Source organism: Pezoporus wallicus, unplaced genomic scaffold (assembly GCF_028554395.1).
Source record: "Pezoporus wallicus isolate ANWC-B61680 ecotype Strahan unplaced genomic scaffold, APGP_CSIRO_Pwel_v1 contig_593, whole genome shotgun sequence".
NCBI lineage: Eukaryota > Metazoa > Chordata > Aves > Psittaciformes > Psittacidae > Pezoporus > Pezoporus wallicus.
Window position 1 is genome coordinate 7,056,698 of NW_026642342.1, and position 16,257 is coordinate 7,072,954.

A 16,257-nucleotide genomic window follows, 5' to 3' on the forward strand; every position below is an offset into this window, starting at 1 on the left:
CATACCTAAAGCATTTATAAATGAAACATTAACAGGTGTTTTTGAGGACAGTATTAAGGTTGTTTTATGGATACCTATTCCTGCAAAATTGTGAACATAGATGTGGATCTGAGAAACAATAGATGCAGATTAAAGGTGGTACAATGATCATGCCATATGGAGTGCCAGGATCAGGTAGTGGTTATTTACTCATGACTTGAGACCTAACAGTGACTTGTAGATGCTGCTAGAAAAAAAAGAACAGTAATATACTAGAGCTTGTTAACAGCCAAGAATGAGGTGGAACATTTAAGCAGTATTTTGTGATCCTGAATAATCCTGCTTCTGTCCTACAGGTTAGCTCTATGCTCTGGCTTACATATTTCCCACAATAGCTCAAGAGGATCTAAGTACAAGTCTGTAGCTAAATTTGGAGGGACAGTGAAGAGTCAAGACTATCCACAGCTATTATTTGTTTCACATGTCATACAGCAGACTCCTACATTATGCAACCTTCCTATTTTCACTTTTAGGACTTTTTGCTGTCAATATTTTAAAAAAATTAGGTCCTCATATGATAGCTTATTCCACAAACTCCTTACTTTTCAGTATTTGCTACAGCTTAATTTGGGTCAAAGGTTTCAACTGAGGTACAACACAAGGGTTTTTTTTTGAAACAGATGTTGATATTGCTGTTAGCCTACATACATGAATTTCAGAAATAACACGCTAAAATTCTTGGCTCCCAACATTCACTGTATAAGGGCTTAAGAAGTGTTAACTACTTAAACATTCAAGATTCAAGCATGAGGTAACAAGGTGTAAACAGAATCTGATTTAACTCTCATAACCTGTCAGTTCTTAGAAGAACACTCTTAATTTTCCACAGTTTAAAAATTATTAATGTGCAAATTCTGCCATGCCAAGGTATTAGTAAACTTCAATCTCACAGTTCAGTTTATCCACAACAGCAGCTTGGACTCAAGACACGTATTTTGCGGTAGTGGTGGTTCTTCATCAAACTACTTGGGATAATGATGTTTCTTTCGCGGGTATTTCACAAGCGAGCAATGGTTTTCACAGGATCCTAAGATGTTCCATCAGTTGATGTGGTGGCATAGAGAATACTTCCAGCCTGTTCAAGATCTGACAAAGTGCACAGAACAGTCAAGCATGCAGGGGTTTTGTTTCTGTAACACGGCACTAGAATACCAGATCATTCAGTGGCATGTTCCTTCTTTGAGAAGCCCTGTCACAAGGTACTGACTGAAGGGCAAGAGTTAGAATCTTTAATTAAATCTGAGTAAAGAACCATCTTTAAAAAATGCTGAGTTAGTTTTTACCAAATAGGGTGGGCCACTCTAGTGGCAGGCATCAATTGTCTTCTGCTGGTGGAGAAGCTAAGAATCATTTGTATGGGAAATTTTCTTCCACAGTAAAGTTTTCAAGTTATTGAGTATTAAGGAATGCTCCATCTCCATCTGATTTGCTGTGACTTTCAGGGCAATACACAAGTACAGTTGTTTTTCTAGTTCTTCATGGATATCAGAAGGAGCACCACGAAGCAGATAGTCTTTAAGTAGCTGACAGGCTTTTGCCAAGTTTGGCTGAATTACTTCTGTGGTACATCTCATTTTGCTTTGGTCGCATAGAGTTCTACAGTCTGTACCATAAATACAGTCCAAATCTGATTCACACTGGCGATCTTTAATTATTTCCTTCAGGTTCATTTCTGGCACAATTTTTCTCATGTCTATCATTTTCAAATCGTATTTATCATTATATCCCAAGTTTTTGGCACTTGTATCGCACATAAGAAAGTTTCCATAAGGTCCATGAAAAATATCTTCCACAAATTCTAAAAGCCCTATGGCTATTTTTGCTTTTCTTGGCCATGATGGAGTAAACCACTGGTCCATGCTTCTTCTGAAGCCAGAGGGAATGAAAAGTTCTATAATCCACGGAAGGCTGATTCCATAGAGAGAGGTATATTCAACTCTTTCGGTCACATAGAGATTCCCACAAAACCCCATCAACTTGGGAGTATGTTCTTTATCCTGCAAGATCACCATTAACAGAAACTCATCTAGCTGGAGCAGTGCCCATGCAGATTTTGCCTCGGGCAAAGAAACTCTACCATCCTTGTTTCCATCAGCAAAAGAGAGGATGAGATTAACCAGTTCTGAAAGATTTCCTTGTTCACCTAATTTGGCCTGAAAGCAACAAATGAAAAAGATTAAATATTATTTTATTAACTATCACAAATCCACTTGTCATTTTACCTCCTGTCTTTCTACTCCTATGGATAGTATGGTAAGGGTACATTATGTTCTAGTTTCCACTGGTTATAGATGTTACAGGACTTGCTATGACATCCCTGAAGAGCATCCTTTTTGTTCTGTTTTCAAAGGCATCAAGTATATGATCTTCTTAAAGTGCTAGTGTTCTGTGCATTTCAAAATGCAAACATCAGAATTCAAACACTGTTCTTGGTCAGGGCAGTCTTTAGAAAAACTGTACCAAGTAGCTTGTTAAATATTTTCTTAGAAAAAGAATGTAGAATTCCAATCTTTAGATCAAGTTTAGTTGTCAGCTGATAATGGCCAACTATAAAATACTAGGACACACTGGGTACAAATCCCATAGGATAAGTGTACCAAAACCTTTCATTTCATTACTTGATATAACCACCTCCATTGTATCAATACAGAGAAAGAAGCCATTGCTGGTACCAAAACTGTTGCATTTTCAACTACCACCAATGCACACAGAAAGGCAAGATAAACATTTCCCAAATTCTCAAAAACTACTCTAAAACACCTGCTGTTCACCCATCCTTAAGAGACAAAGCTACTGTAATGCATGGTAACTGTCAGCAGCTTTACAGAGTGTTACATGCGTGTGCATGTGTACACGTGATACCTGTGTATTTCAGCTAGAACAGCATTATTTCCATCACCAGAGATACCAAAGCATCAAAAGTGCCGAGTTACAAAAATTCTGGGGTTGCACTAAGGCACTGGAAATATGTTTCACATTAATATAACACAGAAAGAACTGGGAGAAGTACGGCTGGTCGTTCTGGTTAGAGAGATTCCTGCTGCTCTGTTAACATACTCACTCTTCCCAAGCACAAACAGTTTTCAAATTGTGCTTTAGTCTTTGTACTTGGTTACAATAACCCCAAAAGCAGCAAAAAAAAAAAAAAACAACACATTTTTACCACACTTGTATTTCTATACAAGTGAAATCTGTAGACATGAAAGATGTAAGCCAGGTTCCATCTGTTAAGAAATAAGGAAAAAACCTGATAATTACTTACTTCAAACTTCGAGATGAACACCTCTGGGAAAAAAACTATTTTTGTGCTGATTATCTTTCTAATATGTACTTGAACAAGGCTCATATTATCGTGTATTCTCTCCAGCTGCAGGAAAATAAGCCTTTCTGTCAAAGCAGTATAAACAAACATGTACTTACCTTAAAAAGACTATATACCATTTCTTTGAATTTCTCAACAGTGGTTCCTCTTGTTGGTTTATCAAATAGGACTATTTCCTTCCTTGGTTCTGGGTCAGTACCAAGATCAAGCTGAGCTGCTTCTTCCATCTGGCATTTTATAACACCTTGTAGACTTCCCCAGATTCCTAAATACATCTACACAGGAAAAGAGGGGAAAAGGTAAAAAAATCTGTAGAAGTCCATCATCTGAAGGCCACTTGTACTCCAACCACTGTTTCAGGAGTCAAGTCGCAACACAGAAAACTGAGGCCTGTCTACAGACAATGCCCAGAACACATTCAAATGGCAATTCCAGTACACTACTGAAGGTATGTAAGAGACACTACACTGATAAATACAAAGACAGCTTGATAAACAGTTTCTTGGCATTACTACCATAGTAGTAACATGCAAAGATTGTTAAGAGGCTGCTTCTTCTATTTGGGAAGCAGGATAGCAGAGTAGTAGTATGCTGTACAAAAGTATAGTTATTCTGTCAAAAAGTGTATTTTTTATATATGTGTTTCTAAAATATATGTATGTGTAGTATAAAATTATACCCATCTACTTATCAGAACAATATATTATATACAGGTACATTATATATATGTGCATATTATATATACTGTGTTATTAATAACATTATACCTATATATTCTACATGTAGGTATATACACACATATATATATATTAAAAAACATGCATGTCTTGCATGTCACAGCAAATACAGCTTAAAATAATCTGTATTAAACAGATACAGCTTGCTGACACAAAGGTCTACTTGATGTTCCACACTATGATATTTCGGTGGGAAATGATAAAACCAGGTTGGATGAGTAAAGCCTTACCTGGTTATTGGGCTTTGTTGACAAACATTTTCCAAAATACAGTGTTTCTTTAGCACAAAGACTACTACATGCTGACCCATCAATAACTCCAGTCTTGTATTTATCACACTGAAACAAACAGGGAGAAAAGTATTTAACAAATTGCTCAGGAAAGGAAGCAACAACTGCATCTCTCTCAACACCCAACTCTTCAAAGAAAAACCTCAGAAAACAACTTGACTATCCCCACACGAAAACAAGGTTAAGAAACATAACTGGTTTTATCTGTCACTGAAGATATAATCTTCAACATGCTGGAATATCAGATTTTGGTTAATTTACATATTGCACTGACTGAATTGACTGTGGAATTACTCAGGACAAACACTTAAGAAAGCTATGCTAAATATACTTACTATTATTTTCCTACAGTCATGTCCTCTGCATAGTTCTGTGTAGGTGGAGTACTGAACATATGTAACCCAGCTGCCAACAAATACTACTAACCAAGAGATAAAGAGATACTTCATCCGCATATATGAGAGACGTACCTAGAGGATACAAAAGAGAAAATATTCTCTGTAATTCATTCAGCAGCAGTCAGCATGATAGGAACAAACATGATTTACTATTTCACCTTTAAGAATCTGACTTTCACAGTGATAAAATAAGCAGACTGCATTACATGGAACATTTGCTTCCTTCAGTGAGCAGAACTGGCAAGGGAGGTCAGTTTGACTTATGTAAGTAGAATAAAAATCAAGATATAAATAGATAGAAGAAAAGGTGATAGATCCTCATTTTGATCAAAATCAACCTTCCTTGAAAGGATACCATTTAATTATGCAAGTAAAATTCCTCTAGACTAGCCTTGTCTTCAGTGGTCTTCCCCATAGCTGTATGCAAGACTTTCCTGCTACTTCTGTGGCCTAGCATTTAATTTCTTCACTAGGGACAGAGGAAAAAAAAGTATTTATAAATGAAGGATTCAGGGACAGCTAAGTGCCTTGTAAGGGAGGAGGCACATTTTGATATATTTTTTCCCTCCTCGTCTGGTGGGCTAACAATTTGGTTTTCATAGATCAGGATTAGAAAAGAATTAGAAATTAATGATTAGCTTTAGCAACAGGATACAAGTTCGTAGGTTAGTATGAGATGAATTTCTGTTAGTATCCTGATGTTCAGCAATAGCTACAAATAGATCCCATCAAAGAGTGAGAATATACAATATATATCCCAAATGTGCTCCCTTCTTCCTCCAGAAGAACTTGCTTTGATTTAAAAAAAAAAAAAAAATCCCATCAAGGAATTATCACTGCCAAATAAATACTGCAACTCAAGCTGTTGATTCAGATCACATTTTCTTCACAATAAAAAGCTTTCTTAGCCACTGGTAACTGAAAGCTCATCATAGGGATCACTATGTTACTGCTAGAAGTCTCTGACAGATACACCTTGGAGAAATGAACCTTTTGTAAGCAGGAGCTTGAAATGCCTCATTCCCTTGGTGCCTCCAAATCAGGGCTGAGGTTAGTAATGGGACAGTGTTAAACAGAAAAGTAAAGCCATTTGCATCCGATCTATGTATGAGGATTTCTGTTTCCAAGACAACTTTTATGAAACTGAGCAAATGTTTGATTGTGAGCAGTCAAGAGATAAGGTGAGAAAAATAAAATGGAAGACATGAAGCCACTTCAGAGCAAGCTCTCAGCCATGAGCTGAGCTTAGAAAGTTTATGGAGGGAGACCTGGCAGAGAAGTGGGTTCCATAAAACAGCAACACAATGAACAATATTAACCAGCTTTAAAATGGAGGGAAAACACAGAACTGAGTAGATGTACATAAGTCAGGAGTTTTTAACTAGAGAGACTACAATAATTTATGAATACTTATAAAAACATGACAGACAACCAGCACGCATTACACCCTTTTCTCTTGGAAGAAATAATCCAAGAAAGGTCAGTTCCAAAACACTCAAAAGATGATTCCAATCCATGCAGCTGTGGTCCTGCTGTGTGCCTCAGCTGTGCATCCCTATTCCTTCCCTCCTTCAAGCAAACTCACTTGACTTACCTTAAAACTACCTAGTCAAAGAAAGAGATAGATACAACTGACTACTTATATTCTGGTGATAAGATCTTGAACGAGATAGTTACTTCAACCAGTTCCTCTTTGATGGTATTACGTTGAGAATGTTATAAGACAGGAGTAATTTCTGCTATTTTCCTCAGAGCCACAAAGACCTTAGTTAGAGTAACATGTAATTTCCTCTAAAGCTCAGTATTCACAATATGGATACAAACTGGATGGAGTACAAAAAGGAAACCAACAGTAATGGCTGTGTGGTTTACAGCACATCTAGAAACAGCTTAGAAAATGTATAAGGAAGCTGGGGGTAGGGTGGATGGAACAGCCAAGAAACAAAACTGATAGCAAGGGGCTGGGTAGCATCAAAAAAAAAAGAGAAATCCCATGAAAGAGAAATGCCTTTGCCATTTAAAGAACACTACTGGAATGACAGACTTGCAGGACTTAGTGCAATTTCCTAGCTTAAAAAAAAGGTGAACCACCATACCTACATGGTTACAGCATACAGCATCACAAACTTTCCTGCAAACCACACTACTTGAACTGATGAAAACAGGAAGTCATCCTACATAGAATCATAGAATCATAGAATAGTTAGGGTTGGAAAGGACCTGAAGATCATCTAGTTCCAGCCCCCCTGCCACGGGCAGAGACACCTCACACTAAACCATATCACCCAAGGCCTCGTCCAACCTGGTCTTGAACACTGCCAGGGATGGAGCATTCACAACCTCCCTGGGCAACCTATTCCAGTGCCTCACCACATGTGACCTAGCAGTAAGTGAGAACCAGTATTTTATCAATGAGTTCACAAGCACTCCCCAGTCACACAACCCACACCATCCCCTGTACAAAAGAACTGAAATCTTAGTTCAAGCTCATGTGGATTCACCCTCATCTATTCTTTCTTCCAGACCATTTTCTGTATTTAGTAATTACAATCCTCAGTAGTTTTTTTCTTCCCCATACCCACCACAAACTGTTCCCTCAGCCAGTCTGAACATCCTCCTCTTGAAACACACATCTGCTAATCTTTTTCTTCCAGTTATTTCCAGTCTATTCCCACCTGATTCTGCAACACCTACCATCTTCCTCCACTGCCTGTCTTCCATTCTCAAGTAAGTTTCCAGCACTACTCAGTGCCTGATCCACTTCAGTTCTCCAGCACAACTCTCCTACTTCAGAATCCTTGTCCTGAGCTACTGCTCGTGTACAAAATGCACTTATCATCCACGGGCATCCTTTTTTCACAACTCTGGGAAGCCAGCATAGGCAGCATGGCAAAGCACTAGGGGGAGAGCGTCTCTCTCCCTGTTCCCACTTCCAGAACCAAAGGAAAGCTGTAAGCAGGGCAGATGGATTCTTTGCATAGGTTAGTTCTTACACCTGCACTACACAAACCAAACCAAAACCAGAGACATCTATTATTCCTCAGCAGATCCACCCCAGCAAGACTACGTTACCAGCTCTGAGTCAGCCCTCCAGCAGAGGTCTCTTGAAACACAGTTTTGAACTGGAATGTGAACCAAACCAGTAGATCAAAAACATTTAAAGTACAGGATTAAGAGATTGACTGATCTGGATCAGTTGTGAGCACACAGACTTTTTTTTCCCTCATCTAGAGGAGACAGCGTATTTTTTCCTTGCTTCCTTCATACTTTCTGTTGAAGGACAGAGCATACATAATAGTTTTAGTACTTAAAAATAAGAACTACTATATTATAGTTATGCAGGTTCAATGCCTTCTGTAATAACTTCTTTTTATTTGTTCTTATACCACCTAAAACCTCATGGTTTCATAACCTAGTCTGTACTTTTTTGCTGTTTTCAACATAGTAATAACACTAGTGTGTGCTCTGTAGTACAGTTACTGAAATTATCAAACAACTTGAGTCAATCATGTCTTTTAACTTTGGCCTAATGTTTCTGCAACAAACAGTTGATATAGCATCAAACTGAAAGAATGACCTTCTTTGCCTCTGCAAGCACAACAAGATACAGCAGTATCTGAATGTACAAAAGCTGTTTGTAATTAAAGCATGGTATTTTGATATAATCAGATCAGACTCAATTATTGATAACTATGCAACAAAGGCATGTTCATTAGGGTTTTTTATTCATCTTTTTGTCAGGATTGACTTCTAGTCAAATGAGCAAAGTGCTGCCCGTTATTCCCACTTCCACACACTTGCCCAAATCATCTATTGAAGGTTACCACCACATAGCAGAAGTCTGTAGAAGCAAACACAGACAGGTCTCATACTCTGAGAATCATCTTCTTCATGAAACAAGATTTTCACTGGAAGTTCCCAGTAGCCAAACAAATAGTGAGCTGCAATAGCTAAGGTATGGGAGCATGCTCACTCTAAAACTTATGCTGTATGTATAGTAAACTAACGGAATATGGGGTCAGAGAAGCATCTTGGACTATCCCAGCAAATGTATTTAAGGATTCAGTAGCAAACCTGGGTGCTTTCTCTGTCATCTCATGTACTTCAATCTTCAAGTGTCTTTCATTTACGAAGTTTAACTGCATTTCCTCAAAGTAACTTTTACTGAAACCTACCAGAAGTTACCTTGTATCTTGACATACCCCTGCACATTCTTGAAGGAAACACTTTCTCTGTGGGTCCCGTTCTTCACATAAGTCTAGGAGCTATTTCCTTCAGAAAGTTAAAAATAAGCTTAAAAAAGTTTCCAACGTAAGCAGCATTAATTCTTTAAAAACATTTAAGTTTCTCCTTCTAGCCACAAAAGGGCAGGCTGCAACACAAAGGCAGGATAGACTATGCAAATCTTGGGGTGGGGATCAAGTTAACTCAAAGTGTATTCAATTCATTTCCTACTTTTTTCCTTGTCAAGACTGCTATCTATAAACAAACCACATCCAGAGCATTTATTCTTAGAGTATAAAAGAACTTAACTTGCGTCTCAACAATGCTAAGATCCTGTGCCAAAGAAATGCATGCATAAACATCAATATTTACAATCATGGGGCTGGCTATAGGGGACCTATTCATATGGTCCAAAGTCCCATTTAACCCCATGTTGCATTCTACATTGCATTCCAAATATTTCCTTCCAAGTTCTGTTATCCAAGTTAGGAAACAAGGAGCATAAGGGGAAATTTTGCTGTTGTTATTATAAAATGGGTACTGCCTCAAACGAAAGTAATCAAATCAAGGCTGAAGCTATAGCAAGTCACCTCCTTTCTTCTGATAAGCACCAAGCCTTCTGGCAACTTTAAGTGCTATGTCTTAAATGCAGTTTATAGTTTTATTTCTCCAAAGAGAAGTATGATTTGCCAGAAACTATCCCAAATCTGAAATACATTCCACATCTGGATACCCAACACCACACATAAAAACTATCCACATCAAAAACTGCATCAGTACAGAGTTCCTGGTTATGTTTACTTCAACATACCAGCACATTGTCCAGGGCTTTCTAGCTTACAGAAGCCAAATCTGGATCTCTAACTCCATCACATACATTTTCAGAGATTCAAAGTAACACGAGAACTTCTTTTATCACGTGAAATTCTACCCAAGAATAGCAAAGGATACCAAATATAACGACAGGCAGGTCTCAGTGATTTGAGCAACATCTGTCTGAGACAAGTCATAAAACTTCAAAAAAACCCCCCATGGGTTGCAGATTATTATAAACAACCAACCACAAGAAGAACACAAATGTCACTTACAGATACTAAATGCAAATATATTAAGGATTATTGTTCCACAGCTGCAGTCAGTCTGGAAAGTAAGTCTGGGGAGAACAGGATGCTTGGGTCAGTTTGAACAGCGAAGACCGAATAAAGCAGTTGCTTTCTTTCAATTTTACTTTTGTTTTTAGAAGTGAACTTTTCATAACTATTTAATTACCCAGGGCCTCACAAAATACCTCAGAACACCTACAGGGAGAACTAAAAATGATGTTATCACATCCTCATTTCTACAGACAATTCTGGCAATGGTCTTCCTAAAGCCTGTCACAAGATGCTTCTCTACAAAATGTCTGCTCTTAAAATAGGATCACTGAAACTTCTAATAAATCAACTTTCTTCTGTATTTCCCCACACATAGATAAAAGGAAGCTCCTATGAATCAGGAATTATAGCAAGTAAGTGCTAATGATTATCTTTCATCTATTTGAAAAATAAGATACAATGATTTCCTTTAGGGACAAGTTTATGTTGTTTGGGGTTTTTTAACTATTTTTAATAACCCTAATATTGTAGAATACAAATAATATAGTGCATACAACTCCTGGTAAAATCTGAGAACGAGAATAGAAATAAATGTGACAGTTTAAGGCAAAGCTGTTTCATCCATAAAAACTGCTTGGGAACCAAAGCTTCTGGGACAACAACCCTCTTCATTCCTCAAAGTTTCTTGCTGACTCCTTCCATGAACCTTTATAATCATAGAATCATAGAATAATTACAATACTAAACTTTAAACCAAAGTGCTATTTAATGCTATTTTTTTATTAAATACATACCATTTAACATGATCTCAGAGACCACCAGAGGTCTGCAGGCCTCAAGACCACTGCAGAGTATTGACCATACTCACAGTACAGGACAGAATACTGTATACATGCATTTATTCAAATTCACCCTTCTCCTCAGCAAAAAGAGAATGTGTTTGGGACAGAAAATCCTCCCCAGATGCCATCTGACTACATCATATACTTGGCAGGAGGTTCCAGAGAAGTTAAGATTTATTTTGGGCTCAGCATGATGCCAGTGCAGTCACATAGCTTTTGACTTGCAGAAGACTGACAACCTGCCAGTTCAGAGCATGGACAAGAGCATGCGTCCGCTTACAGAAGACCACAAGTTCCACTCTCTTTGAATCAAAGGCAATTACTTTTCTAATAAGGACTTCCTTATTACATGCCACAAAAGGCCGGATCATTATTTGATTTCTTCTCATCCGTTCTCCCTATCAAGCTTCCATTCCCAGAACTGATCTGTGAGTGCAGACACACTTACTCCACTTCATCTAGGAAGCATCAGAACTGACGTGCACATGCTGTACTAATGCAGCCGGGGCACAGGTTTACTGAGCCTGGTTAGGTCACACATGCCGTCATGCACCCTGAATACAGCAGATCTACTGCACATACGCTCTGCAGATCATTTGAACACTTCTCTGAGCAAAAAGTCACAGACAGAGATTAGGAAACAGTATGTACAGATAGACTTGATTTGGAATTGTGACAAACTACTAGGAAGCTTATAATAACAGCATATTCGGGGCAACAGAAGGACTGAGAGTTCCGAAATAATTTCAAATGGAAGAAAGTGTTCAAAACCAGGAAACAGGATTACTCTTTTCTGCTCCACTCTTCCACCAAGACTTTTAAATATGAATCAGAGAACACAGGGATGAGGGAAAGCACTTGTAATGCTTGAAAGGATACTACAGAGTCAACTTCTTCTATCACTTGGATATTCTACTAAGTCACATGCATTGAATAATAAGTAGGCATTCATTCCCTGAAACAGAACTGGAAAACCACTTCTGGCAAAGCTCAAGCTTGGATGCACTCCAAAGCATATGGAGAGAAGCAGATCAAAATGCAACATAACTTGCCAGGTTTTGGTAAGTGTACTTTTTTTTATTCAAAATGTTTTTATGGTTAAAGAGTATGAAAGTGTTTCTTTGTTGAATAGCACAGAGAGCTTAATCCTGCAAAGTATTCCACATAACCATACTGCACTAATCCTCTCCAAATGAGAGTTGATCTCTCCATGTTTTACATAAGAGCAATGGGAAAGAGCAAACAAACAAAAATTGTAGGCTGATCCCATGTAGGGAATCCTGCTTTGTTCTCTGTTCAGGTTGGTTCACGGATCATAAGACGCATTTCAGGTAGGCTGACATGATGTCTGAGATCATTAGCCCATGCTGCCGTGGATGCCAGGTACTGGATACATTCACACCTTTAAGAGCGGACAGTGCATGCTTAGATTATGCATGCACTTTATTTGTATCCTGAGTAACTAAACACAGTAAACAGAGTTGGAAATCTCTTTTGAAATAAAATAATGGCCAAGATGGAAAACAGAACGTTTCTCCTTAAAAAGTTAAACAGCACCACCACCAAATATCAGAATCTTACAGGAAAGAGATTATATAGAAAAATTCTGTTATATAGGGCTTTAAAACTTGTTGATTCTTTAGATCACCAAAGATAGTCTCTTGTTCAATATTGAAGTCCATGGGACATGTCTAAAGAGTCTGTAAACTTGGTCCAGAATCTCTAGAGGCCAGAAACCTTTCAGGCACATGAATGTTCTTTACACAGTTATTGTAATGCACAATCCCGCCGGCTTACCCTCAGCCTCGTGATGCAATTGCTAACTAATCAGAAGGAACTTCAGGACAATGTCTCCCGAATCTGGGACACTAACCTCTCCTGGTAAAATGTAAAATGTGAACAGTGTTAACCACCCAACTGTAAGATCCTAATAAAAACAAAAATCTAATAATACTTTGGTGGTATTTAGTAGTGTTTAAATTTGTCAGGCTTGACTTCTTTGTTTTGTTTTCTTTTCTATTATTACATATCTGCAGCCTAAGCAATGGGAAAACTTTGCATCTCAGAATTACTATTTTGTGGTGAAACATGGTCTGTGTGGGTCCCTAACCACTAGGTTTTGGATTTAAGTGATATATCCAAGAGTTCACCCTGCTCCTTTTGCATGAGCTGACACTTGACAGCACATCCTTCTGGCTATGAACATGTAAATTAAAATCAATAATAATAAAATACATTTGCCACAGAGTATCAGTTGCAAACCACCTCATAGCATCCTGTTCCTCTTACACAAGAAAGGTAGGCCAGGTATTAAGCTCTGTCTTGCAGAATCTGATGTTCTATCAGCTCACTTCACACCATTTTCAAACCGTATGGAACACCAGCCAACAACATCTGGAAGTCACTCAGCAATACCTTCCATGTACAACCATCTTCCCTAGTGTGCTACTTGAAATAGTGCATAGCAATGCTACACGTATCTTTATCTTGCTTGTAGCTACATCTAAGTGAGTTAACATCTAGCATTTACTTAGAGAACATCGGCTTCTTTGGAGACAAATCTCAATAAAGCCCTCAACAATTAGTATTGCTAAACCATGGCTACATTTGTCATGTACCAGTAACACACAGTGACAAGGAAAAGTCAATGTATTGATAGCTTGCTGCCATTCTATGGACGTATCAAATATCAACATACATTCACTGTCTTAACACAGGCAAATGTGTTGATGCTGACAAAGCCACTATTAGCTTTCCTACACCAAACCTGTATAATATTTACATGGAGCTATAAAAAAAGTACAGAAAAGCACAGTCAGAAATATTTTTTCAGTCTGCAGTAGAAGCAAGTATCTTACCACTCAGGCTTTTGTAATAAATGATTTTGATGTTTTCCTGTTTCTCAGCAGATTTTGAAATAGCGTTTTGCATGAAAGGCCTTAAAATGAATGTTGACAAGAAGAACGGAGAAGAATGTTATCAGATATCACCATATAATGATCAGTGACTTAGCAGGGCAAAAACATTCTGGAGAACCCTGATTTGAAAGGTGGCATGTAGATTATCAATTATCTTCATTTGTATCAGAGGCTCTCTCCTATGGCAATCCAAATGCTGTACAAGTGTCTACCTCGGTAAGAGATGCAGAGGAATATTTTCCAGTCTATCAATTAAAGTGGTACTGACCCAGATACATATTATAAAACTAATACTAAAGAGGGTAACATTATACCCATATCTGTACACTTCTTAAATGTTATATCCTATTTCAGGAACTTCCAAACAGATAACAAGATCATAAAAGCTCCCTATGAGGAGGTATTAAAACATTCAAGACTTTAATATGCATCAGGATAAAGTTCACATCTTTTAATCTAGTGATCAGAAAGCAGTCCATAAAATATCAACAGATGACAAACACATAAGCAGTACGTATAAGTAAGCATTTTATTTATCCTCTCCAACTCAACAAATGTTCGTTTTAGTTAATATAATGCAACAGATGAAAAGGAATCCCAAAGAATAACCCTCTAATGTACCACAACGTCGTAACTCACATTTCACCATAGAGCTTCCTTCTACATAGCAGCCACAGTGCTTTCAACCGAAGCAGCCTTACTAAGGCAACTTCAGTAGTTCAAACATGTACCGGTGTATGTAAACATAAAAGTGTGTCTATGAACGCATGCACAAATGCATGAAGCAAATAACTACTCGACAGCAAAAGGAAAGTGCTGGACATCGATTCTTTCGGGACACGTGAAATAAATGCGCCTGTTCATGCAAACTCTAGTCCATCCCCGGATGGGATGAATGTCCACAGCACCGGCCGCAGGTGTAAGGGAGGGACACGTGGAGAGAAGCACCAGAGCTCCTCCGGGCCCTGGCAACGTGTAACTGCTCAACTGAAAACCCCGAGGGGGCCGAGGAGCCGGCGGCCGCGTAACAGGTCCAGCAGCGCGGGCCGGAGACGGAAAGCGAGGCCCGATCCGACCAGCGGCAACAGGCGCCGAGGCCGCCCGCCACCTGTTCCCGCGCCCCGAGACCCGCCGCCGAGGGGCCCGCCAGCCGCGGCTTGCGTCTCAGCCCCGCTGCCGCGCTGCGCAGCCGAGCGAACGCCGGCCGCACCCGCGGCGGGCCGGGGAAAGCGGCGAGCCCTGCGGGGGGCGCCCGTTCCTGAGGTAACTTCGCAGGGGGCTACGAGCGGGGAGGGAAGGGTGCTGCCACGGCCCGCCGCCGGCCTACCTGCGCGTAGTGGGGTTTCCTGAGCCAGGCCCCCGGGAAGAGCCGCCTCGCCATGGCAATCACACATCCCCGCAGCGGGCGGCGATCGGAGGCGGAGCGGTGAGGAGCGCTTCCCCGCCTGCCGCCGCAGCCGCCGGCTCGGCTAGGCACGGCACACGCGCGGCAGCGGCGAGGGAAGAAGGGGAGAGTACGGCGGCCCTCGGGCACGGGCGCCCGCGCTCTCTCCAGTATCGGCGGGCGCCGAACGACAGCAGCTGTCAGCGGGCAAAAAGGGCGGGCAGCGGCCGCCCCAGCTAGGGGAAAGCCTGCCCGCGCCCCCAGCCGCGGCTCCACGGGAGGGCTGCAGCCGTGAGGGCCTGAAGCGGGATGAGGGGAGACTCCGCCTTCTCCCCTCAGCCGCGTCGAGGTAGTGGGGCTGTTCCGTCGCCTTTCCCGCTCCCGGGCCATGAGGAGTAGGAGTGGGGCTTGTCGAGCTGAGAGCCACCCTCGAGGTGCCTCGGCGCTCAGGTCTGCCCGAAAGTGGTCGGGCCCGGTCTGGGGACAATTATGAAGAAGTCAGTTAATAAATAACGTGTCTCATTGATTGGGAACAGGCTCCCGTCATTTACTGGACAGGGTATTAAAACCAGCTGTGGGCCTGTACAGTCTAAAGCCCCTTATTTCCTCCAAAATAAGGAGGGAGTTTGTTTGGGCCTATGTTAACAGAGATGAGGGATGTAAGGCTCGTAAAGTAGTGAAAAAATTACCAATTGCTCCTTCAGCAGTGGGTATCTCAACACTTCAAACGGTGTGAGAAGTGCCAGACCAACTGAAGTTAGTGGGAACACTGCTAACGTAAGTTTGGTTTTTGTTCTGCCTTCTTGTGATTACGACTTGATGGTGACTTCTTCTAATGCAGTGTTAGCAGAGTCAAAGTCAGAGCTGGGAGTCTGCTGTTCAGATGCTTTTTGGCTGCAAGGCTTTGGGCCAAAAGATTATGCCACGGTGTAGGGTTAAAAGTAATGAGGAGATTAATGTAGCATGTTACAGCTTTTGTGTTCCGTATGCTTACCAAAGAAGGCTGCTT

General features: G+C 40.3%; 1 protein-coding gene across 2 annotated transcripts; it reads right to left on the bottom strand.

The window, feature by feature from the left end:
* Positions 1 to 551: 551 nt before the first annotated feature.
* On the bottom strand, positions 552 to 15,599 carry DIPK1A (divergent protein kinase domain 1A). 2 transcript variants are annotated; one of them, XM_057429204.1, is made up of 5 exons: positions 15,192 to 15,594; positions 4,724 to 4,858; positions 4,329 to 4,436; positions 3,460 to 3,636; positions 552 to 2,192 (listed from the first exon to the last, which is right to left on the bottom strand). In XM_057429204.1, the coding sequence occupies exons 1-5, from the start codon at positions 15,243 to 15,245 to the stop codon at positions 1,380 to 1,382; spliced, it is 1,287 nt and encodes a 428-aa protein (XP_057285187.1). In that variant the 5' UTR covers positions 15,246 to 15,594; the 3' UTR covers positions 552 to 1,379. The 2 variants fall into 2 exon arrangements, with proteins under 2 accessions (XP_057285187.1, XP_057285188.1); XM_057429205.1 differs by lacking the exon at positions 552 to 2,192 and adding an exon at positions 3,086 to 3,263 and having other exon boundaries at positions 15,192 to 15,599.
* Between the last annotated feature and the right edge of the window lie 658 nt (positions 15,600 to 16,257).